The following is a 24488-nucleotide window of genomic DNA, read 5'->3' as shown; positions in this document are numbered from 1 at the left end:
AATACTGAATTATTGTTCCAAACATTAAGAAATAGCATGTCTTAGAGAACAGTCTTTCTCTTGAAAGTATGTGCACAAACATTGAACAAAATATTAGCAAATATCTTTAAATTCCAGCAATATCTTTTTTAAAAAATCACAAAGTGTCATTTATTTCAGGAATATAAGGATGGTTTAACATTTGAAAATCAATCAATATACCACATTAACAGAAAAAAATTGGAAAAAAAGTCACATGACCATCTTGACAGATGCAGACAGTGCATTAGATAAAATTTAAGTTATGTACTAAAAATACTGTTAGCAAACTAGAAATTAAGAGATCATCAAAACATACAGCCACTTATATTTAGGAATACATCTAAGGAAACTTGAAAAACCTCTTCATTGAAAAACCACAAAGTATTAAGGGAAATTAAAGAAGATATAAATAAATGGAAGAAATAAACAGAAAGAAAAGTGAGTTTAACTCCCGCCTATGACACTACTTGAGTGAGTTCTTGCAAGTTATTAAACTAAGCTTCTTCGGTTGTAAAACAGGATTAAAAATATCAACCTTCCCTAATTGTTATAATAATCAGCAATGATATTTTTAAACAGTACAATCCACTGGCATTCAAATGTTATTTCCATTTGACTTATCTTCCAGAACAGCTGGGTCAAAAGACTGTCTTTTTTTTTTGTATGTAGTATGTTTCCTTCTGAGACCACCACCCACCCTCATTCTTTCACAAACAAAGGTATTTGTGTTACCTGTTGCAATGAAGTGACTGCATCATCGGGTCTGTCCATTTTACTGTAAACTTTTGCTAGAAGAACTTGAGAACGTCCATCTTCCATGAGGGCCGACAGTTCATTTACTACGAAAGAAAATATACTGGGAAAAGTTATGATTCATTTAAAATGTTTACATTTTCCTACAAGTTCTTAAACTTGATTCTGAAAAACAGTGAATTAAGCTTAATAATGTTCAGTAAGTTAAATGAAGAATGGCCAAATTTGGCACAGGGGGAAGGATTTATGATTAAAAAGTGGCCTGAAGAAAGGTTAAAGAGCTGTATAGCAACTGGAGACTCTTCTTAGACATATAAGAGAACAATACAACACAGTAAGAATTTCGATTTTCATTAAGTGTGTAAGCATTTCCGCTTATCGAAGTTATTCAGAGACAAGATAGGGTATTTGGTACATGCAATTAAGAGAACTGCTATTTTTTTAATAGTAGAACTTAACAAAGTGTATATATATATATATATATATATATATATATATATATGTACACACACACACACACACACACACACATAATAAACACTGACTTTGATGTCAACCTGTCTGGTTTCAAATCGAGGCTTTATCACTTGCTAGTTAACAAGATACAAATTGAACAGGATATCTATCCTCTTTGTTCCTCCCTTTCGTCTGTAAAGTATGGGAAATAATAGTGCCTATCTCAAAGAATTATTGTAAAAGTTCAGGTTCATAAATTATTAAATAAGTTAATAGATGCAAAGCAATTAAAACAAAGTCTTGTACATGGCAAGTGCTCTTTCAATATTTTATAAACCTAAGAGTATTAAAGGAACTCTAGATAATTAACACAAGTTGTTTCTCCCACCATTTATCAGGTGTGTCATACTATGTTTGAAGCGGTTTACGTACATTGTTTCTTTAAGCTTTCCACCTGAGGCATGTTTTGTTATTGCTATTTTACAGGTAAGAAAAGGCGTACAAGGAACCACAAGGAGGCTGTGACGATGGTGAGAGCAGGCCGGAAGGAGAGGTCCGCGGGGCGGCAGCTGCCCCCGCGGAGGCCGTGTAAGCCCCTGGAAGACTCCAGTTAACTCTGAGCGAAATGGGAGACAAGGGGGAGCTTGAGCCGGCGGGTCCGGGCTTCCACTGTTTGAAAGGTCCAATGCTGCTGCTGGCTTGGGAGTGACTGTGTTGGGGTGTGGGGCTGAGGGTGGAAACAGGGAGGCCGGGGGAGGCTACTGCTGTAATCTACACAAGCAGGGACAGGGCGACAGTGGGAGAATGAGGAGACACAAGAGAATTCTGAATACATCTGGAAGAGCCAAGAGGGCGCCCAATGGACAAGGAGAAGGGTGAAGGCAAGGATTTCGGCTCTCTGAAACTGCAAAGAAAAGATGAAGTTACAGAGATGAAGGCCGCACACGGAACAGATGTGGGATATAGGCACATATCCTACATCTGCCTAGAGGCAGATAAGGAATTCAGTTTCAGACATGTTAAATTTAAGATGTTTATTAGAACCCTGGTGCTATTCTTTATCAGTTAGGTGAACCTATAAACATCAAGAAAACTGAGTATCAAATTGTTAATTTAAAAATGGAGATAATTATATCTGCCTCAAAAACTAATGTAAGCACTAAGGCATCTAAGTACCCACTGGCTGTCCTAAGCAAGTAATTATTAAATGAAAGTATTTATACTGAATAAATGTAATAGGCTTATGCCCATGGAAGTAAAACATACTCCTTTAATCTCTAAAACCTTTTTAAAAATGCACATCCACATTTTAGGCCATCTGTAGTGTTTCAAGCAAGGTCTGACAAGACTCATGCAAGTATTTCTATGGAATTAAAAAATGCATTCAACTTAGTAGGCTTTAAGCATCAACTTCAAATATACACTGGACTATTACTTAGCCATTACCAATAATGAAATAGTTTTATCCGCAGCAACATGGACGGACCTGGAGATTATCACATTAAATGAAGTAAGTCAGAGAAAGACAAATATCATATGATTATCACTTATATGTGGAAACTAAAAAAAGACACAAATGAATTTATTTATAAAACAGATTTACAGACTTTGAAAACAAATTTATGGTTACCAAAGGGGAAAGTTGGAGGGAGGGATAAATTAAGAGTTTGGGATTAACAAAGACACATCACCATAATCAACAAGGACCTACTATATAGCACAGAGAACTCTCCTCAGTAATCTGTAATAATCTATATAGGAAAAGAATCTGAAAAAGAATGGCTGTATTGTATGTGTATATATATCATATATATGTATAACTGAATCACTTTGCTGTACACCTAAAGTTAATACAACACTGTAAATCAACTGTCCTCTAATAGGAATAAAAATTAAGTTAAAAAAACTTCCTTTATTCACTTTGGAAAGTAAAGTGTTTTTCTATAACACAATTAACTTTCATAAATCTGTTTATATTTTTAAATATCTTATTTTAGTAGATTGACATTCTGATAAATGAAACCAACCTCACATATACTAAGGATGTAATACATACTAATATAATATCAAAATTAAAAAGATCAGATATATCAGGTATACTTTTTAAAATTAGATTTTCATACCAGGTTCATGAGCTAGAGCATGCTGAAGAACTTTTTCTGCTTTATCATACCACTTCAATTTTAATAAGAGCTCGGCCAGGTCATAGCAGAGATAATTTTGTCGTCCACTTTTCAGAGCAGCCTCATAATAAGTGATTGCCTAAACAGAATCCATTTCAGTCAGGAAAAGAAAAGGCGGTGAGAGTGGCATTCAAGCACAGACCCCACACACATCATGACTTACAGCAACCGGAAGTAACCTAAAAGCAGCTTACACGCGGACTTCCACTACTGGGTAAAAATGCCATTTTCCTTACAGAAACACACATCACAGAAGGCAACTAGTATTTCTTCTAACAAAAAACAAAAGAAAAGTTCTCTCAAAATTTTTATTCCAAAAGTTACGTGAAATTTACTGACTGAAAATTCTTTGCTAGGTGTTATATATATGTTCAACAGTTACAAGGAGTAGGGCAAGAATATAACAACTAGAGGAAAATCCATTATCCTAACTAGAAAGCAAAAAGAAAAAATCCTCAAAGCACATGGCTCAAAACTGGTTCAACAGAAAGGATATCTATTATGCTTTGTCATATAATGAAAGAGATGTTAACAGTAAACACATCTTAATTTACTTGATGGCAAAATTTGGGTGTGAGAGGAAGCCTGACGTAAGCTTTAGGGTAGCAATGCAAAATGAAGCAGAGAAGAATCTGAGACACTGAGAAAGTCCTTAACACAAATTCCAGATTTGTAACAACAAATTTGGGGTTTCAACCATTAAGATACAAATAATGCTTGCTGAAGATCTCTCATCGAGCAGGGGGTTCGTAAATTTGATCCAACAGATATATCTTAAAATGTGAAGTATTTACCTTTGAGTAGTTGTGAGTTTTCACAAGGGCTTTCCCAATTTTGCTTGCCAGTGTTCCGTCCTTTGGGTTGTGATTTAGTGCTTGCTCATATGCTACTATGGCTTCCTCAGGCTGATGTTGGCAGATACAAAAAAACAAGCAATAAAATAACAGCTTAGTTGGCTCCCATTAAATGGCAACACCTCTGTAACTAAGCTCTACATCTGGAAAACTTAACAAGACTAATAAAGCACATATTAATTCCAGAAACATTAACAATTTCAGGGAAATGACAGTCACTAGTGCAGGTATTACTAGAACAATCCCAACCATACTAGGTAGGCCTAGGTCCTCATAAGTAGTCATATGAGAACTGAGAGATAGCTTCTTGACTTTTCATCTGGCGGTCATTAGAAAAGACAGAATCAGAGAGTCAGAGGATCGCTTCCCTTTGAAGAAAACTCCATCTTAGCCAGTAGCTCTTCTCACCCTTTTAAAGGTGACCCTCACTTTACTTCTGGTATCATCTCTATCTCAAATGACAGTGCTGAATAACTGGATCTTCATTTGAAAAAAATAACTACAACTTTTAAACTGTCATGGTGGTCTCCTTTTTATTGTGATGACCCAATCTTCAACTATTAAGTAAACATTTGTAAAATCAGTAAAATGAGAGGAGGGGAACTGGATAAAGGTGGTTAAAAGGTACAAGCTTCCAGTTAAAAGTATTACAGATGTAATGTACAACATAATAATTAACAGTGAGGTATATTATATGTGAAAACTGTGGAAAGGGTAGATTCTGAGAGGTCTCATCACAGGACAAATATTTTTTTCTATTTTTAAAATTTTGTACCTATATAGGATGATGGATAGTCACTGAACTTACTGTGATAATCACTGCATTATGTATGTAAGTTAAATCATTATGTTGTATCTTAAACTCACAGTGCTGCATGTCAATTATAGCTCATTAAAAATGGAGGAAAAAAACCCAAATTCCTTTCAGTAGAATGTATACTAATCACAAAGAAGAATTTTTAGTTTTTTATTTTTAAATCTACGTACAGTAGTATCAAAAACTTTACCTCCTGAATATTCATGTATGCATCACCAAGGAGAAGAAAAGACCGAGAACTGGGCATCCTTTCAGCCATTTCTCTGGAAATCAGATGAAGTCTACTTAGTATAATGAAAACAAATTTCTTCTTCTAAGCCAATAAAAGAAAAGCTCATGTAAAGTAATTAGCCTCCAACTAATATAAATAAATGAAAAAATAAATAAAAAGTATATAAAAAAAAGAAAAGCTCATGTATTTCAATAAACGAATAGCCTTTGAGTACTCTTTTTATATCCCACAGTATAATACATACTATTAAAACCCTACCAATACTCACACCCAGATTGTTTATGCTAGGTCAACAATTTTTTTCATTAAATTTTTCCATTTCCTGAAAAGCAGGTAGAAGTATACTGACAAGATAGAAATATGTAAGCTCTCATTACCCAGAAATATGTTTTGCTCTCCTTAATTCTAAAATGATGTGGGAATGAAGTTCCAAAGTATGACAAATACTTATTGTCATCCTATGCGTTTTGAGCGCTGATATTCATGTAAGTCATATACAGCAATAAAAATACAAAATTTTCTACTTCAATATTTGCTGCTTTTTATCTACAAAATGTAAACTGCTAAAGGTCAAAATACCAGCTCAAATAATGTGATGCTAAGTCTTTAGTGTATACCTCATTTAGTTGGTCCAAAAACTAATGAGAAAAGAGAATTAAGACTTTATAGATAATGCTAGGAGTTTACTATATAGCTAATGTGTCAGATCTCCTTAAAAAAGTAAAATAAAAAACTATGCTTTTAACTACTATAGTGCATCCAAATACATGTACCCAATTTTAAAATACCGTCATATCATTAGAGATGATAGTGCTGATCTTTTAGAAATATTATAGAAAACATAATTTAGGAAACTCCAGCCCATGCAACTATACAACTATATAGGAGTGCTTCTCAGTTTCTTTGCATCACTCAGTAACTACAAAGAATCTGAACAGATTTCTGGGCTTTGGTATTTACAAAGTATGGGTGAATCAACACGACTTAATTCATCAACATTCTTAAGGATTAAAACATTAATTTTCTTTCACATGGATTGTGTGCTTGTATCTCTCTTTTCGTTTGGGGAGAAGTGTAAGGGCAGCCTGTGTGTGCATGCGCACCCTCAGGCCTGTGTGCTGTGTATCCCACCAATCCTAACGGCACCAGCGTGTGACACTGTAAACCCCGGCCATGTCTGTAATCCATACCTTACTGTGATGTATACTAAGCCACAGCTCTCTTCTGCTATGAGACAGTGTTAAACATGACTACTCAGCCCCTGAATTGTTACATTACATAATGCTTTCAAGCTATTAGAATACAGTAATTGTTGCTCTTTTCCTTCCCACCCAGGAAGAGTCAAGGTCCAAAAATAACACCTGAGGAGGGAGACTGAGCTGAGAAACTAGAGGGAGTCACAGGTTGAAATAAATCCTAATTACTATGATTCAGGTTTTAGGGAGAGTGTGTAACCTGGTTAGAGTGCTTGTGGCTGGTGGCAGGAGAAGGAAGCAAGAACACATTAAGGAAGGGATCTATAAAGTATACGAAAAGCAGCTAAAAGGAAGAAAGAAATTTGGGGATTAATTTTAGGAGATAAATGTGTTAAAATATAATGGGCTGAAAGAACTATTTACCTGTAACAAGTGATATATAACATTTTCTCTTTTCTGTGCTTCAGATATATATCTGCCATTTTTTCCTTGGCCTCTATGAAATACGGCTGCTCGGCTGTAACATTCCGAAGCATGCTTAAAGCCCTCTCCACATCTCCCTGGGCCAGAGCTAAGTCTGCGTTAGCGATAGTGACACGCAACTCTTCAGATGTCCCAGAAAATTCATGGATGGCATCTTGTAAAACTTTGGCTGCCTCATGCTGTAAGGGTGACATCCAGATAACATTCAAAACTATAACAAATCACACTACAAATGAAGGTCTTCTAATACAGAATGAACAATAAATGGTAGCACAGTTTTGATATTTGTGATATATTGATCGATTTTTGATAAGCACAAAAATTTAAAACTAAACTCAGAGACCAAATTAAGATGACATATTTGTTAGCTGAAAAGTGTTCTTATAACTATGACAACAGCAGTTGGTACATAAGAGTTGCTGCGACTATAATAAACATTTATCTTGCATCCAGCATTGTATTAACCCATTACTTCTTATGACAATCCTCCAAGGTAGTTACTATAATTACCTCCACCTTACAATAAGGAAAATAAGACTCAGACAGTTAAGGAGTTAACAAATGATGGAACCAACCAGCCTGACTCCAAAGCCTAAATTCTTTGTCATGTTCATTACTGCATCTTCAGTGGGATCCAGTCCACAGTCACCCTTTGGACCAGATGGTTCTTCATTACATAGCAGGTTATTCCCTACACTAGGACACCATTTTTGTTATATCCCAGGTGAATATATTTCCTAATTTCCAAACCTGTACCTCAATGAACCTAAAATATCATTTATTTTAATTCATCTCAACTTAGGAGATTCTAAAAAAATTCTAATTTAAGAAATGTTAAACCAAGAAAAAAAATTGTGCATTGTAGAATCAATCTATAATAGAATTGGTTCTCCTTATTAAATGCATTTTATGTTAATTTGTTAGTGAAGTAGAAATTCTTTGAGCTTTGGCAAGTACCTAGACATAGCCTTAATTTCCACTAAAATATGAAATATGAAGTAACTGATTAGCACCTGCTGTAACTTAAAAAAGATATAAATGATAAGTTCCTCATTTTCTACAAGATTCTAATTCTTTTCTCAGAATTGCATTCATGTTTGCTTCCATCTGGTGCCAAATGATGGGAAACAAATTTTCTAAACTTAATCACTTGTTCAAGAGAATAATTTTTGCATTTTCATTTCCTATAACTATATATACTTGGATAACAAAGTTCAGATCTGAGCAATTAAGATTGACCTACCTGTTCTCCATTTAAACGGTGAACCTCTACCAACTCAAGAAAGACTGATAAACGATGGCTTGCATCAATTTCAGTTTTTCTGTATTTTGACTTTGAGGAAGATCCAATTCTCCTCATTCCTGGTAAACTCATTGCCATGTGCAGAGTTTTAATTGCTTCTCCTATTTCTCCCATTTTCTTTTGTGACTGAGCTTTTATCAGATGATAGAGAGGATATTCTCTCACCTGAAAAAAATAATATTCAGAAATCCTTCCTTGGAGTGCTTACAACATCAACACATAGTTTACAATCCATAAAATGCTACGATAATAGGAAGGCTGAGGACAGTCTACCCTGTGAATGCATGACATCCTTTTCTGTCCTCTTACTCATGTTCTGATCATTTACTGAAAAATCAGAATTCAGGTAACCTGCCACTACCGAGTATTCCCCTGGTTCATAAACAGGTGCTGCTACCGCGACAGGAGAGAAACTGCACACAGAGTTTAGAAGCCCAGCAAGTGTATGTGAAGAAATTATTTTAGTTTTCAGAAAACGAAATTTCTTTATCTGAGACTTCTTGTACTGAAATGTAAGTTATCAGATTTCTACAGTTTCTTTTTATTTTCTAATTTTAAGATTAAACATTTCAGGGCATGTTAATCAAACATGGGTTTTTACCCTTTGATACTACTCTGAAATGTGTACTACTGAAGCTTCTGTCTTTAGTTTGGCTACCAATAGCCTATACAGAAAAAATAAGAGAATGACAGATGGTGTGGAAGGAGTCAAGAAAAGAAGATGGTCCAGAATGAGATGATGTGGCAGCTATCTAACCTCTAGGATGGCTTTAGTCCTCCTACGGCTGGGTTCTGAGCCAGAGCTAGGCATCAGGTTTACCTGTTGTTCTTGTGTAAACAATCATGCTTATGCTCTCATCTCAGAGATCTTGACTCATTGGGTGGGGTGCTGGCACTGGGGTCATGATGTACCACTAGTCTTAAGAACTACCATCCTAAGAACCAGGTGTTACTTTCTGCAAACCTTGCCTACAACTTGAATTCTCCAGTTAACTAAAGGGTTCTCACATTAAAGAGTCAAAGACACTGCCAGACAAAAGACAAAGTCTGAGGAGCTCCTACAGTGACTTCAGGAAGCCCCTGAACCTAGGGTTTTCTGTAATGCTCAGGGATATGGGATGTTTAAACTGAACGTCTTGGATAGAAACCTAGTGTCTTTATGTCCTCAAACCACATACCAACTTTCAAAATGACTAGGCATTCTGTGATGATGCATCCAAAGTTATTAAAAATCAAGGTCCAAGAAAGAGACAACAATAAAATAAAAATCCTAAAACATAAAAATGTTTGGCACAATGCTCTATGTTAAAAAGCAGAGACATCACTTTGCCAACAAAGGTCCATATAGTCAAAGCTATGGTTTTTCCAGGAGTCATGTATGGATGTGAGTCGGACCATAAAGAAGGCCGAGTGCCAAAGAATTGATGCTTTCGAACTGTGGTGTTGGAGAAGACTCTAAAGAGCCCCTTGGACTGCAAGGAGATCAAACAAGTCACTCCTAAAGGATATCAACCCTGAATATTAGAAGGACTGATGCTGAAGTTCCAATACTTTGGCCATCTGATAAGAACAACCAACTCTTTTGAAAAGACCCTGATGCTGGGAAAGATTGATGACAGAGGATGAGACGGTTGGATGGCATCATCGGCTCAATGGACATGAGTTTGAGCAAGCTCTGGGAGATGGTGAGGGGCAGGGAAGACTGGCATGTTGCAATTCACGGGGCGGCAAAGAGTAGGACAGGACTAAATGACCGAACAACAACAATGCTCTGTAGTTGACAACTATCTTTATATATATATTCACAGTACATTTAATGTTCATTAAAATTGTAGAGTATTATTATATAAGTTTCATAGAAAAGAAAACTGAGGTGCAGAGAGCGAGAGGTGGAAAGACCAGACACCAATTCCAGGTCTTTTGTTGCCAAGTCCATATAGTTTTGTTAAACTAAACCACAGGTGCCTCCATTTTTTTCTCCTACTGCTAACGAGTTCAAAACATTTTCCACTAAAAAAATGCATTTATTAGCAAAATGTTACTGGCTAAAATACAAAATAGTTGAACATGTAAACATTTGCTAAAGGTTTAAGGACAGTGATATGACTTATCCACTTGAGTCTGGAACACTTACCTTAAAATTATAGCTCAGGCATAGTTCAAGAGACTGAGAACACAATTTGAATTTTTCCTGAGACAGATAAACCTGAGCCATCAGAAGATGAGCATCGGCATAGGAAGGGCTGTGTTCTAGGCAATGCTGCAGGTTATTGTAAGCTGCTTCGATATCACCTGGTGAGGAAACAAATCACTACTACAGCAAAAAAAAAAAAAATGATTAAGAGGAAGTCTGAGAGAAGAGGGAGAAAAGTAGTCTATGGACAGTTCTGGTGTTTGAACTTGAAGTCCTCAGCTTAAACTACCTGCACTACTATTAAATCGCTTCACTTGTGTCCGACTCTTTGAGACCTTGTGGGCTGTAGCCCACCAGGCTCCTCTGTCCATGGGATTCTCCAGGCAAGAATACTTGATTGGGTTGCCATGCCCTTCTCCAGAGGATCTTTCCGACCAACGGATGGAACACCCATCTCTTATGTCTCCTACACTGGCAGGCAGGTTCTTTAACACTAGCGCCACCGTCCACTTCTTTCTAGTGTGCATGAAAGAATATATCCAAAGCCAGGCCATCCCCTTGGTGATAAGGAGCAAATCAGAGTATGTGAAAAGATCAGAATCCATCACCACTGTTACTGACAGTCCTATTAATGTACTTTTACTTTCCTTGTCTAATTTTTTTAAGTTTTTAACTTCTTTAAAATATGTAAAACATAGAAATTTAAATAACTGGAATGTTACAGTGCCACATTAACAAAAAAGATTTAGTCTAGCAATCATTCTTGGCCAGAAATTTTACTACTGCACAAAAGACCAAAAAAAGCATAGGAATATAGTCCAGAAGTTTAGAAATGAGAGTTACAGATTTTAAATGCTTCTTAATGCTAACTGAAACATTCAAATGTTCTGGAAACACATCTATTGTATATCTAGAAGTCTTCTTTTTTTTTTTTAAATTGTAGCTGATTTACAGTATTGGGTTAGTTTCAGGTATAAGTAGTGACTCAGTATTTTTGCAGGTTATGTTCCATTATATGACATTAACTATATCTGGGAGTCTTAAAACAGAAGGAAATGATCAAAATTAAAGTGATGGAATACTGGATTCCACCTTGGGCTGACAGCGAAGAGAGGAAGAGGCTCTTCAGAGAAATACCAGGTGCTAGAAGTTTCGTGATATAACCTACATTGATACACATTTAGCCATCTCATAAACTGGCCTTAAGCAGGTACAGCTAGACCAGAGCCCTGTGTAACTCTGCTAAATTATTATCTGTTCAATAACTCTCTGTGACCTTACCTGACACCTCAACAGACAAAATAAGGCTTACAGTCAGGCCTTCGGTCCCAAAGGCTCAACCTTCTTATAACAGAAATCCATTTAAACAGAAAACATTCTTCTTAAAAACAGGGGATTGACGAACAAAAATTTGGCTTAGTACAATAACTTATTAAAAGAAGTGTCAAAATCTGTCAATTAACCATCAAGCATAATAAATTATTAGAGTTTTCATTCTGATGCAATCCAACACTCAGAACTCTACAGGCAAAAAAAAGAAAGATGGTTAAGCATAATAAATTTGCAAGCAAACCACCACCCCCACATTCTTTTAGGAAAGATAAGGATCACGGAGATAACCTGAAAAAAAGTGATTATTACTGGGACTCCCCTGGTGATCCAGTGGTTAAGAATCTGCCTTGCAAGGTGGGGGACATGGGTTTGATTCTTGGTCAGGGAACTACGATCCTGCATGACACAGAGCAACTAAGCCCATGCGCCACAGTGAAAGATTCCACGTGATTCAGTGAAGATCGTGCATACTGCAACTAAGACCTGATGCAGCCAAATAATAAATATATTTTTAAAAAGAGAAAGATTATTTCCCCAAAGAAGGGTTTGCAAACAAGAGCCAGGAAAAAAAAAAAAGAGAACTATGTGAATAACTGAGATCTTTTTTGCTTCTTCTATAAAGGTAAAGAGAAGGAATATGGCCAGTTAGCTTTAGAAGGCCACTAATTACTTAAAAATGGACAAACAGGTCATTGTTGTGGGGAAAAAAGGCCATACAAACAAGTATCACATCAATATCACATTCTTATTTGAGAGCGGCTCAAATTCTCTTGAGGAAAAAAATGAAAGAAATTTCTGTCCTGCAGTTCTGCCTTTGTCAGGATCTTCTGTAATAAAGAATTTGTCTGGCCTTGGTTCCTGGGAGACCATCTCTAAATCTTGGAGCAATAAAAGTGTCTTTGTTATTCCTGGTAGGCCCTGATAACTTATGCTAATGTGACTAAGGGCTGGCCAGGTCAGAGATCCCAACCATGTGATTAGCAGGGTACGGACTCTGAGTCATCCATACCAGCCTGACCTGGGGAGAGGGGAGCTGGAGACTGAGTTTAATTATCATGTCTATGTAATAAAACTCTTGGGTACTGAACCCTGGGTGAGCTTCCCTGCTGCTAATGTTCTAGAGGTGTTGTCATATGTTTATGTGTCAGAAAGTTGATGTGTCCTGACTCCTTCACACGTGGGACCCTCCCAGACCTCAACCTCTGCATCTCTTCCTTTTGCTGGTTCAGATGGATATTTTTTTGCTATAAAACTCTAATCCTAGCTATAGGGCCTTCCTGACTTCTGTGACTCTTCCGAGTAAACTACTGAACCTGATGGGAGTCGTCAGAACCCTTAAATTTGTAGCCAGCAAATCAGACATGCAAATGGCTCTGGGAACCTCTGAGCTTGTGGCTGCCGTCTACAGCTAGAGCAGTCTGATGGAGACTGTGCCCTTAACATGTAAGTTTGGCCCAACTCCAGGTAGTTTGTACCAGAAGTCACTGCAGTTGGCAGCTTAGCAAGAATACTGTTGTTTAGACATGTGCCAGCACGGTATCACGTTATTTCAGGCTGCTCTTTTTAACAGTGGGGTTAATGTACAAGACTTTCATTCCTAGCAAGAGTTAGTTGCTCAGTCATGTCCAACTCTTTGCCACCCCATGGACTGCAGCCCACCAGGCTCCTCTGTCTATGGGATTCTCCAGGCAAGAATACTGGAATGGGTTGCCATTTCCTATTCCAGGGATTGAACCTGGGTCTCCTGCATTGCTGACAGATTCTTCACCACCTGAGCCACCAGAGAAGCCCTTAACTCCTAGTGAAAGTGAAAGTCGCTCAGTCGTGTCCCACATTTTGCAACCCATGGACTGTATAGTCCATAGGATTCTCCAGGCCAGAATACTAGAGTAGGTAGCCTTTCCCTTCTCCAGGGGATCTTCCCAACTCAGGGATCGAACCCAGGTCTCCTGCATTGCAGGCAGATTCTTTACCAGCTGAGCCACAAGGGAAGCACTTCATTCTTAGACACTTTGGCAATGAAGTATTACTATTAATATACTGAGACTGATTTATATAAAGATTCAAAATAAATAAGTGTTGAATAAATTAATCACAGAACTCAAAAGTTCCGTTTGAATATCTAGTAGGTGACATCCATTCTGACTGAAAAGAAAGTAGAAATATCATGTGGCTCAACAGAACTCACTTAGGAGAAGGTATCAGAGAATCACTTCTTACAACTAGAGTATTTTAGAGGTGAAGTTAACTCTTCTGATAATTTGGTTCTTTTTTAAAAATAGTTAAAACCAAGACCCAAAAAATTAGTAAAGTCAATCTCTTAACTCTTTCTATTATGTATAGGAGGTAACTGAATGAATACATTTAAGGTGGTTTCTGCCCTACAGGACTTTACAAACTTACTTTACTCTGCATAGCATGTAGCCAGCAAAGATATATATATATACATAAGGCCCATATGATGGTCTACTTACATATATATTGCCAAACATGTGTGTGTCCTAAAACGCTAAGGTTACAACTGAGGTAATTTTTTTTTTGAGGTTATTTTTTTAAAGCTATGAATAACCAATCACAGAAACTAGATAGGAATTAATTTATTTCCTAAGTATCTGAAACCTGATAAACATCAGATTTGATTATGCCAATGAATCAATAATGATGGATTATGATCTGTTCAAAGGAGAGATTAAAGACTATAAATTTTTACTGCCTGGCCTTAGTACTATCTGATGGACTTTTTTTTAAAGTGGTAGAACTATATTTTTCCAGAAGTTCATTTGAATCAAAAAAGTTTATGGCAATCTTTTTTAAAGAACTAAATAGTTAAAGAGTTGTACAATTTTATTCTGTATAAAAATTAATTGTATAAATTAATTAAAATTTAATTTAATTTAATTAAAATTTAATTAATATACTGTGCATATGTAAAATGTGTATTTTGTGTGACTATTCTTCATATATGATGGATGCTTAGTTTGCTCATACTTTTTCTTATCAACATCAGAATATAAAGGTTATTTTAAGCTTTTAATGTACACCTTACCTGACAAATACTTCACTTTTGCTATTAGGAAGACAGCCTGCAGAAGACCAGGAACGGTTCTGACTATAGTCTCCAGGATTGAGGTACAACGTCTGAGAAGTGGAGAAAGAGGTTGCCCAGGACTTGCAGGCTAAACCAAACAAATCAGCAAGTCATTTTTATAAGTTTTTAACAGTATTAGGCTAAAAATAAACACATTATTAATTGTAATGTGAAGAGCAAAACCCACATGCTTGCCCAATATCTCACTATGACTAGATTAATACTAGTTTATCTCCCTGGGATCTATGAACAGACTATATAAATGATGGCTTTTGCTCAGCAAAATAATTGTGAAGTTACAAATTTGATAACATATGAAAGGAGCATTTATGTTCAAAAGCTTTATCAAGGAAACACACCTGTTCAAAGGAATAATGAGAGGCAGTTTCTTGCTGGAACTGAGAGTCAAGGGAATGAGAGCTCTAATTCTAAAGCTGTCTTGGGATTTTACTCAATTCAATAAGCTGCACCACCCTCGAGAATACTGCAAAGTCAGTTTTTAGAGAATTCAGATTTTGTCATCCTAGTAAAAATTCAATGGCAGAACACATGCATGTACACTACACCAAATGTCTCATATTCCCCACTTTTCTGTCTGACATATTGTAGGCCCTCAATTTTTTTCTCTTTTAATTAATAATGAATTTAATAACTAAAGTAGTACTAGACAACTTGTTTATTCTTTTAATGGCTATCTACTCAATCTTTATCCAGCAGTTATCCGCTCACAACTTAGAAATGTGATATTAGATTTTTAAATATCCAATGTTTACTCTCCCACTTTACCTTACTAATGCTCCTTCCTTTATCTGAAGGACCATCCTCTCATTCCCATAACCTTACACAGATTCTTAACTGAAGCACAGCCTCTTACTGACAACTGACCCTACAAGGAGCCACTGTTACTAACAAGAAAAGTGTGGTATCTTCGATGTTGACGCACCAAAAAATGTGTGCTCAAAAGAATTTTCAGAGCACAACTATTGGTGCCTAGAATACTTCAGCTTCTTGAAATTTCTAAAGCACTTATCTAGGTAATAAATTTTTTTTAGCATTCTTTGTCTTATTAGTCCTACAGTAGTTTCATATTTAGTTTTGCCTCTTTTATAGGGCTAAGGGTCCTTATGTGTCTTAAAGATGAGACTCTTAAAACTTTACACTGTAATGGATATAGTGTATATTCTTAAAATATATTTGCTTTTTCAGTGCAATTGAAAATAATGAAAGTACAGGTAACAGGGCGAGCTTCTAATGTCGTCTGCCCCTTGCTAAAAATTACTCATTGAAAACAACCATCATTTTTCCTCTAATTTCAGAACAAATCATAGCAAAAAATCCAGGGCTTATAAAGACAATCTCTAAGAAAATATCTGCTTGATTTTTTTAAAAAAACTATGTATATGTAAAAGGGCCAAAGCAGTAGAAAGAGAGCTGGAGAGACAAGTCTGCCTTTCTGATATTTCCCCAGGAAAACAGCATTTTAAATGCTAATTAGATTCCATCATGCCGATGAAGCTTACATTATGGAAAAATAGAATGTCTGTGCACTAGGGACCCAACTACAACTTAACACATTATTTCTTGCTCCTTTTACAGTTTACTCTCAGGCCAGCTGCCAGAAGAAGCCTTTTAAAACGCTGAACTGGATCATGTGGGAAACCCTCTGGTGGCTCCCCACTGTTCTCAGAACGGAAGTCAGAGAAATTAGCACCAGTTTCCAATGATACCTTACGGTGACCACTCCCTGCCTCCTCACTTGGTCCCAGCCACTCCCCTCTCCTTTGTCCCTTTGGGCCACTGCACAATGGCTCCTTTTGCCTGAAACACTCTATGGTATATTCCCACATGACCTTGAAGTTTTTGTTCAAATTTTACCATCATAATGAGGCCTACCTAGGCCACCTTATCTAAAATTATTGCCCCCTTTCACTCTGTTCTGTTATTTTCTCCTATAATCTCCTAATATACTACAAGATAGATTGATTGTATTATGTCTCCTCCTGCCAGTATTCATGTATTAAGAAGGCAAGGAATATTGTTTGCTTTTACATAATTATTTCCCCAGCTCTGAATAGTCCACTGGGAACCCTACAAGCATTTGTTGGATGAATTCTAAATACTGCATGAGTACTGAAAAATGCTTTCCAACTCATGAGCAACTGAAAGCAGATCATGACTGGAGAAACTGAGATCAATCCCAAGTGCAATTCCAGAGTGGTTAGTTGAAAAAAATTGGTCATGAAAGTCTGGAAAAGGATATGTTGATCAATAAAAGGCAGCGTGAGCTCCCTAAGGAAAGGTCATTATTTTCATTTCCTTGTTAATACAGTTACTGAAGCTGTAACTTCAGGGAGAAATCAGGGAGAATACTAAAAACTATGCTTTCAGGAATGAAGTATTTGATAGTGCATGCCATGATATCTCTATGTTGAATTGTGAGTTGAGCATAACAAAGTTGTGTCATCTCCTTACTGCCTGTAATAAAAGAGCGCTAATGGATACATGTCAACTTGGAATGAACTCTGTGGTAATATAACAGAGGGTTACATTCTCAGTGCTACTTGGAGCCACAAAGGCAGATGATGTTTGACAACAAAGATCCATATAAAACAGATGACAGTTAGGACCCCAAAGGATACAATAATCTGTAATTATGGGATAAGTATGAGGAGATAAAATTTCATAGGGACAAATGTTGAGTCCTACACTTAGATCCAAAGTTATAGTGATTAACAGATCTAAGGACTCTGGTTAACTGTTAAATCAACAGGAGTTGATAATGTAATGTGATTCACAAAAAAGAAACTGATGGACCTCCAGAATTAGGAAGCAAAGGATCTGATTTAAGTTTTGCAGGCCAAATCCACATTTGGAATAGTGAGCTTAATCAGGCACTGATAAAATCAAGAATATCCTCAGACTCACAACCAGGGATCTCAAACTATGTCATAAAAAAAGAAAGGGTTGGAAACCTGGGACTGTTCAGAAACATGAAAATTAATTTCCTACATCTGGTCTATGAATGAGGAATACACTAAGTAACTGGACTTGCTCCATGTCACTCCAGAGAGCAAAAGGAGGACCAGTAAACAGGTGAGTTTTTTAACACAAAGCAAAATCTGACTTAACATAGGAAATACAGTCTAATAATCACAGTTACATAAGAACTGTATCTGTGAGTGCATCCAAAGATGGGACGGACAGTTAATGAGGACATTATAGAGTAGATACTAATACAAGGCGGGTGCCTAAATTAAATGACTTCTAATAGTTCAAATTCAAGATTTTAAGATTTTATGAATTACAAATCAATATTTATAAACCAAAACATTAGTTGATAGTAATCATTACTGTAAATATTTTCATTAAAAACTATTTCAACTAATATAGATACAAATACTTTCATTTTATAACTCTAATCTGTAGAACATAATTTATTAGTACCTTTCATAAAACATCATGTAAATGCATCTTTGAAAATAAGTCCCAGAAATACACACCTGCATTGGACAGAAATTCAGATATTCTGTAATAATTTCTAGCAAGAAATCAGGATTTAACTTCTCAAAATACTGTATGCCAAGAGGTAAATCCTCCAATTGTGAAAAATGAGTGTCCAGGACATCATCTAACAAATTAATAACCTCTTCTTGTCGTTTATTTTTCTTCATAGCAAGAACTGCATGTAAATAGGTTAATTCCTGCAAAATAAGTAGTTTTCATAAATTACTCCATACAGTTATAAAGCCATTTATTTCTACTTAGATTTCAAATGTATATGAAGAGATATTTATAAGCACTATTTGTTCAAACTTAAATATTAGTTTACATGGATTTTTTAAATCATGTGGAAAATTAATAAACATAATTACATATTAAAATTAATGCATTAGTCCTCTAAACCCATTGTTAAATTTTTAAACATTGAAAATTTCATATTTAATAAGTAGTTAGAATCTACCCTGATAAAATAAAATACTATACCGCTGATTTTCCAATAGACTGCTGAACTTCACTAAGGAATTCTAGATGCTGATCTGCATCCTGTAGTTGCCCTTCTATTAATTGACACTGGATAAATCCTAAAAAGAAAACAGATGAAAATGGGAAAAATCCACATCATTCCAGGCATGTACATCTTAAGTTAACACAAACAATATTAAACAAGGTTTTTCTTTTTGGCCATAAAACAAAGTTTTAGATTAAAAAAAGAAAAAGATTGAAAAGAAATGGGTAGCTTTGTATGCACATAAAATCAGTTACTAAGGAATTCATAATTTATGGGCATTATCTCATAAAAATCTATTACCTACAGATAGTTTTTAAGAAACAAAAATTCTAGTTTTAAAGGTACATGATTTTTTTCTGCTGTAGATAATAGAGAACTGTTTAATTTTAGAAAACTACAAAATATGTCTTTTCTTCTTTAAAGGCAGGTATTAAAAGCAATCATTATTTGCATCTGTATGAGGAACATTCATAGATACAGTTGTCATACCAATTAGAGCAGAAACACTGGTTTCATCTAGTGTCGTGGCGGTCTTATACCACTTCAAGGCCTCTTTAACTTTCCCGTGTAAAATCATTTGGTATCCAAGTTCTGTAGCAAATTCTGATTGCTGAGGATTTAAACTAAAAGCTTTTTCTAGCAATGTTTGGGTTTTCTGAAGAATGAGTTGACTACGTCCACACTAAAAAGAAAAAAAATTAAGTTAAACTAAAACAAGTCTACTAAGATGGAAGAATTTGTTTTTTCTAAATGTACATAATTAATAATTTGTATTTCACAGATGAAAAATATGGGGAAAAATTATTTCATAACTGAAGAATAATATATCTACTGCATTTACTATCTAGATAGTACATCAAGAGTTTATATCCTATCAGAACTTAAACATCCTAATGAGTACTGCTTTTAAAAAACAGCTCTCCTGAAAAATGTATTGCTTCTATGGTACTCCACAAGCATGTTTTATAACTCGCTTTTTAAATTGTTTCATGACTGTCTTATAATTAGAGAAGAAAATCATTATTTAAGGTTTATATATATTTACATACATGTGTGCATAAATACAGGATAATATAGAGATGTATATATTTTATTGAACTCTTATTGCATTGAAAACTAGGATAAGAATTTGATTTACCCCTAAAGACAAGTGTGCTACTAGTGAGAACCACGCCTTATAATCCTCTTGAAAAAAAGCCTTCAAAAATATTTCAAGAAATGGCAATGTTGTCAGAATTAAGTATATACATTTTGAACATCATTACTTTGAAGACTTCTTACTTACTGAATTGTTTGATTTGCTGTAAACTTGTAACAATTATGCGTCTGCAGTAGGTAAATAAAAAATGTTAATATTCCCCACTAACTCAAATTTCTGTAATGGGGAGCAGTTCCCTAAATTTCATTTGATCTGACAACCTTTGTTTTTAATTAAGAGAATTCAGTTTATTCATGCCCTTTAACAATTAATAAACTTAATTATTTTCTTTCAACTTTATTTTAATAATTATTTTACTTACTGTGCCCTTTTCCTTATTTTTTTCTAGCATAGTTTCAATCCTCTCATTTCTTGTATTGGCTTTAAGATTCTGCTATATCTATCTATTCCATTTCCAATTACCTTTTTATGGGTGCTTGTCATAAAAATCGTTTCTTTACTATTACAAAAAGTAAGACAGAAACCATTTCCTCAACCCAAATAGTCTACTACTTACTTCAAAACATTTAAAAATCAGTTTTAAAAACATATAGCAAAGAACAACCTTAGTCATAAATGCTATGCTCTGGTTAAAATAAATCACTTTCCATTTCCTTTGTCTGGAAGGCACTTCCCTATTAAAGGATTCACAAGTGCCACTTCCTCCGTGAACCCTCCATGATGGCTTTTTATAGCTGGAAACTGTATCTCCTCTGAACTACCTCCCTTAAGAATCTATCACATACTCATAGGCACATCTATGAATTTTCTAGTATTTTCACTCCAGGCCATATGATTTTTGGTGCCTCAACATTTGTGACTAATTTTATACTTCCAGCTACAAATAACAGAGCTTTGCAGTACTCTTACAATTCTGCTGAAGGCTATTGTGATTGTATAAAAAAGTTGAGCATTCTGTGGTTCCACGACATCCAATGCATTTCCTAAGTTTTCCAGCTGGGTGGCAGCCTAAAACAAAAGTATTCAGTTTAATTTTAAAATACACTAAGAATAAAAATAGCATAATACATGACACGTACATTAGTAAATTAGTATTTATATGTTAAAAAAATCTTTGCTTTTATCAATTCCCCTTCTTCCAATGAAATCATATGGTGCAAGAGGGTAAAGGATCCTTCCATAAAAAGTGCAATGATTATAAGTAAAAATTGCATTATAAAATGTGCATCTTTAATAGAAACCTTTGGGTGATATCCAAATATTTAAAGATACCTATAATATCCAGTTAACTATACATGCCAAGCTCCTTCTCCAATAATTTATGACACATGAGATATGAATGATAACTTATTTTTACAAACATTAATATTATATGAGGTCAGTCCTCAGATTACCTACATAGCCTGGTTTATATTTAAAATATTTTCAAGACCAAAAAAATCAGATACTTGAAAAATAATTTCAATGCCTGGAAAATTTACTCTAGATTTGCTCTACTAAGATTCTTCTAGTATTTACTGAAGTATTTACTAGGTACTATCACATTAACCCACTTAACCCTAAATAAGAGTCTAAATCTATTATCTGTTATAATAGTATTGACTTCAGAGTGGATTTTGGCATCCCATAAACCAAAATATATAGTCAACGTGTTCATTACCAGAGGAACGTGTACCTTATAAGGTTCAATGGGATTTCATCCTAACCCATTTAACTTATACAAACTCAATAAAATTGTAAAAGTACTATGAATTATATTTTCTATGTTCTCTTCCATAACCAGTATCACTAGTTACATTAATCATGTATCATATGCATGAGTTTTACATAGAAACAGCATCTGCTATAATTAATAATTTTTAAAGCTTTCAATGATACTTTTAACTATATGATACTTTTGCTTTACTAGGTGATTTAAGATACTTACCTTTGTTAAGGTATATTTCTAGGACTCAACAAAAACTGCCATGATACACATTCTAAAAGCACTTCAAGTCTCTTTAGTATGTTCATGTGTGTGTAACTAAATATATATTTAATACAGGAAAGTTATATAGTACAATACAACTTACCTTCTCTATATCCCCCTCCCTACACAAATAGTAAAGGGCCAGCATTCTCAGTGCTTCCAAATTTTGATTATCTTGCAGCATCAACCTGCAAAAAAAATTTCAGTTAATGTTGAAATAAATTATGTATTATTATCTGACGACTTGCAAAGTTGATTTGCTGGTCTGATTACTCCACAGTTTAAGTAAGTAATTTTTATTAGTAAAATAACATCTCCTTTATAAAAATTATCAATCTCATTATTTAAAACCAAAAGAATCTCTGGATCTTTATCTTAATATGTTTATAAAGGCAAAATGGTTGTCTGAGGAGGCCTTATAAATAGCTGAGGAAAGAAGAGAAGTAAAAGGCAAAAGAGAAAAAGGAAAGATATACTCATTTGAATGCAGAGTTTCAAAGAATAGCAAGGAAAGATAAGAAAGCCTTCCTAGTGAACAGTGAACAGTGCAAAGAAAGAGAGGAAAACAACAGAATGGGAAAGACTAGAGATCTCTTTAAGAAAATTAGAGATACCAAGGGAACATTTCATGCAAAGATGGGCACAATAAAGGACAGAAACAGTATGGGCCTAATAGAAGCAAAAGATGTCAGAAGAGGTGGCAAGAATACACGAAAGAACTATACGAAAAAACATATTAATGACCCAGATAACCACGATGGTGTGATCACTCACCTAGAGTCAGACATCTTGGGAGTGCGAAGTCAAGTGGGCCTTAGGAAGCATTGCTACGAACAAAGCTAGTGGAGGTAATGGAATTCCAGATGAGCTATTTCAAATCCTAAAAAATTATGCTATGAAAGTGCTGTACCCAACATGCCAGCAAATCTGGAAAATGCAACAGTGCCCACAGCACTGGAAAAGGTCATTCCAATCCAATTCCAAGTTTTCATTCCAATCCCAAAGAAGGGCAATGCCTAACAATGTCCAAACTACCACACAATTGCACTCATTTCACATGCTAGCAAAACTAATGCTCAAATTCTACAAGCCAGGCTTCAACGATATGTGAACCAAGAACTTCCAGATGTTCAAGCTGGATTTAGAAAAGGCAGAGGTACCAGAGATCAAATTGCCAACATCCACTGGATCACAGAAAAAGCAAGAGAATTCCAGAAGAACATCTACTTCTGCTTCATTGACTACGTTAAAGCCTTTGACAGTGTAGATCACAACAAACTGTGGCAAATTCTTTAAAGAGATGGGAATACCAGACCACCTTACATGCTCCTGAGAATCCTGTATGCAGGTCAAGAAGCAACAGTTAGAATGGACATGGAACAACAGACTGGTTCTACATTAGGAAAGGAGTATGTCAAGGCTGTATATTGTCACCCTGCTTATTTAACTTATGTGCAGAGTACATCATGCAAAGTACAAATGCCGGACTAGAAGAAGCACAAGCTGGAATCAAGACTGCCGGGAGAAATGTCAATAACCTCAGATATGCAGATGACACCACCCTTACGGCAGAAAGCAAAGCACTAAAGAGCCTCTTGATGAAGGTGAAAGAGGAGAGTGAAAAAGTTGGCTTAAAACTCAACATTCACACAACTAAGATCATGGCATCTGGTCCCATCACTTTATGGCAAATAGATGGGGAAACAATGTAAACAGTGAGACTTTCTTTTCTTGGGCTCCAAAATCACTGTAGATGGTGAGTGCAGCCATCAAATTAAAAGACGCTTGCTCCTTGGAAGAAAAGCTATGACAAACCTAGATAGCATATTAAAAAGGAGAGACATTACTTCGCTGACAAAAGTTCATATAGTCAAAGCTATGATTTTTCCAGTAGTCATATATGAATGTGAGAGTTGGACCATAGAGAAAGCTGAGCATTGAAGAATTGATGGAAATGAACAAATGGGGAAACACATTAGGTTTATCACGCATGGCATGCTACATTATTAGCTGCAGCTTTTTTCACTCTCCCTGATACATGCTTTCTGCCATGTAACTGAGCAGCTCCTCCTACAAATGCTGGCTTGTACTTCACCGCCCCCAACTACAACTTGGAGCTTTTTCTTGGCCAGTAGGATGTGGACAGGAATGGCAGTGCGCCGCCCCTGTTTCAGAGGCATTGCATATCTCTGCTTGTCCTCTGCATCTCTGCCATCACCAGAAGGGTCTCCTCTAAGAGGCTGGTGCTATTTGGCTGGAGCCCAGAGAAGAACACCCTTAGAGCTGACCTGAGTCCAAACTGCAGCGAGGTTTCACGCCCTCTCAGCTAGACAGGAAACTTGAAGCGGAGCCCCAGCCACATCTGGACTGGGTCAGTGACCCTACATGATCCACACCAAAGTGAGAAATGAGCGCATATTATCACATGCCCTGAGATGTGTGGTTATTCGCTGCACATCAGTAGCTGCCTAAAGATACTACCAATTTGGGATTAAAGAA

At 35.8% G+C, this 24488-nt stretch overlaps 1 protein-coding gene across 2 annotated transcripts in view; it reads right to left on the bottom strand.

Annotated features, from left to right (window-relative positions):
- TTC21B (tetratricopeptide repeat domain 21B) overlaps positions 1–24488 on the bottom strand; it is an 87432-nt gene that overhangs the window by 45302 nt on the left and 17642 nt on the right. For both annotated transcript variants that reach the window (XM_043894344.1, XM_043894345.1), the window contains exons 7-19: positions 22093–22177; positions 20930–21028; positions 19351–19543; positions 18837–18934; positions 18353–18553; positions 14811–14940; positions 10433–10590; positions 8239–8463; positions 6936–7174; positions 5275–5347; positions 4208–4318; positions 3354–3492; positions 754–860 (exon numbers count right to left, since the gene is read on the bottom strand). In XM_043894344.1, coding sequence (XP_043750279.1) covers positions 754–860; positions 3354–3492; positions 4208–4318; positions 5275–5347; positions 6936–7174; positions 8239–8463; positions 10433–10590; positions 14811–14940; positions 18353–18553; positions 18837–18934; positions 19351–19543; positions 20930–21028; positions 22093–22177 — 1858 coding nt within the window. The remainder of the gene's footprint in view (positions 1–753; positions 861–3353; positions 3493–4207; positions 4319–5274; positions 5348–6935; positions 7175–8238; positions 8464–10432; positions 10591–14810; positions 14941–18352; positions 18554–18836; positions 18935–19350; positions 19544–20929; positions 21029–22092; positions 22178–24488) is intronic.

The sequence above is a fragment of the Cervus elaphus genome, chromosome 33 (genome assembly GCF_910594005.1).
Source record: "Cervus elaphus chromosome 33, mCerEla1.1, whole genome shotgun sequence".
NCBI lineage: Eukaryota > Metazoa > Chordata > Mammalia > Artiodactyla > Cervidae > Cervus > Cervus elaphus.
Note: the sequence above shows the minus strand (reverse complement) of the source record. Positions and strands in the feature narration are given on the sequence as shown.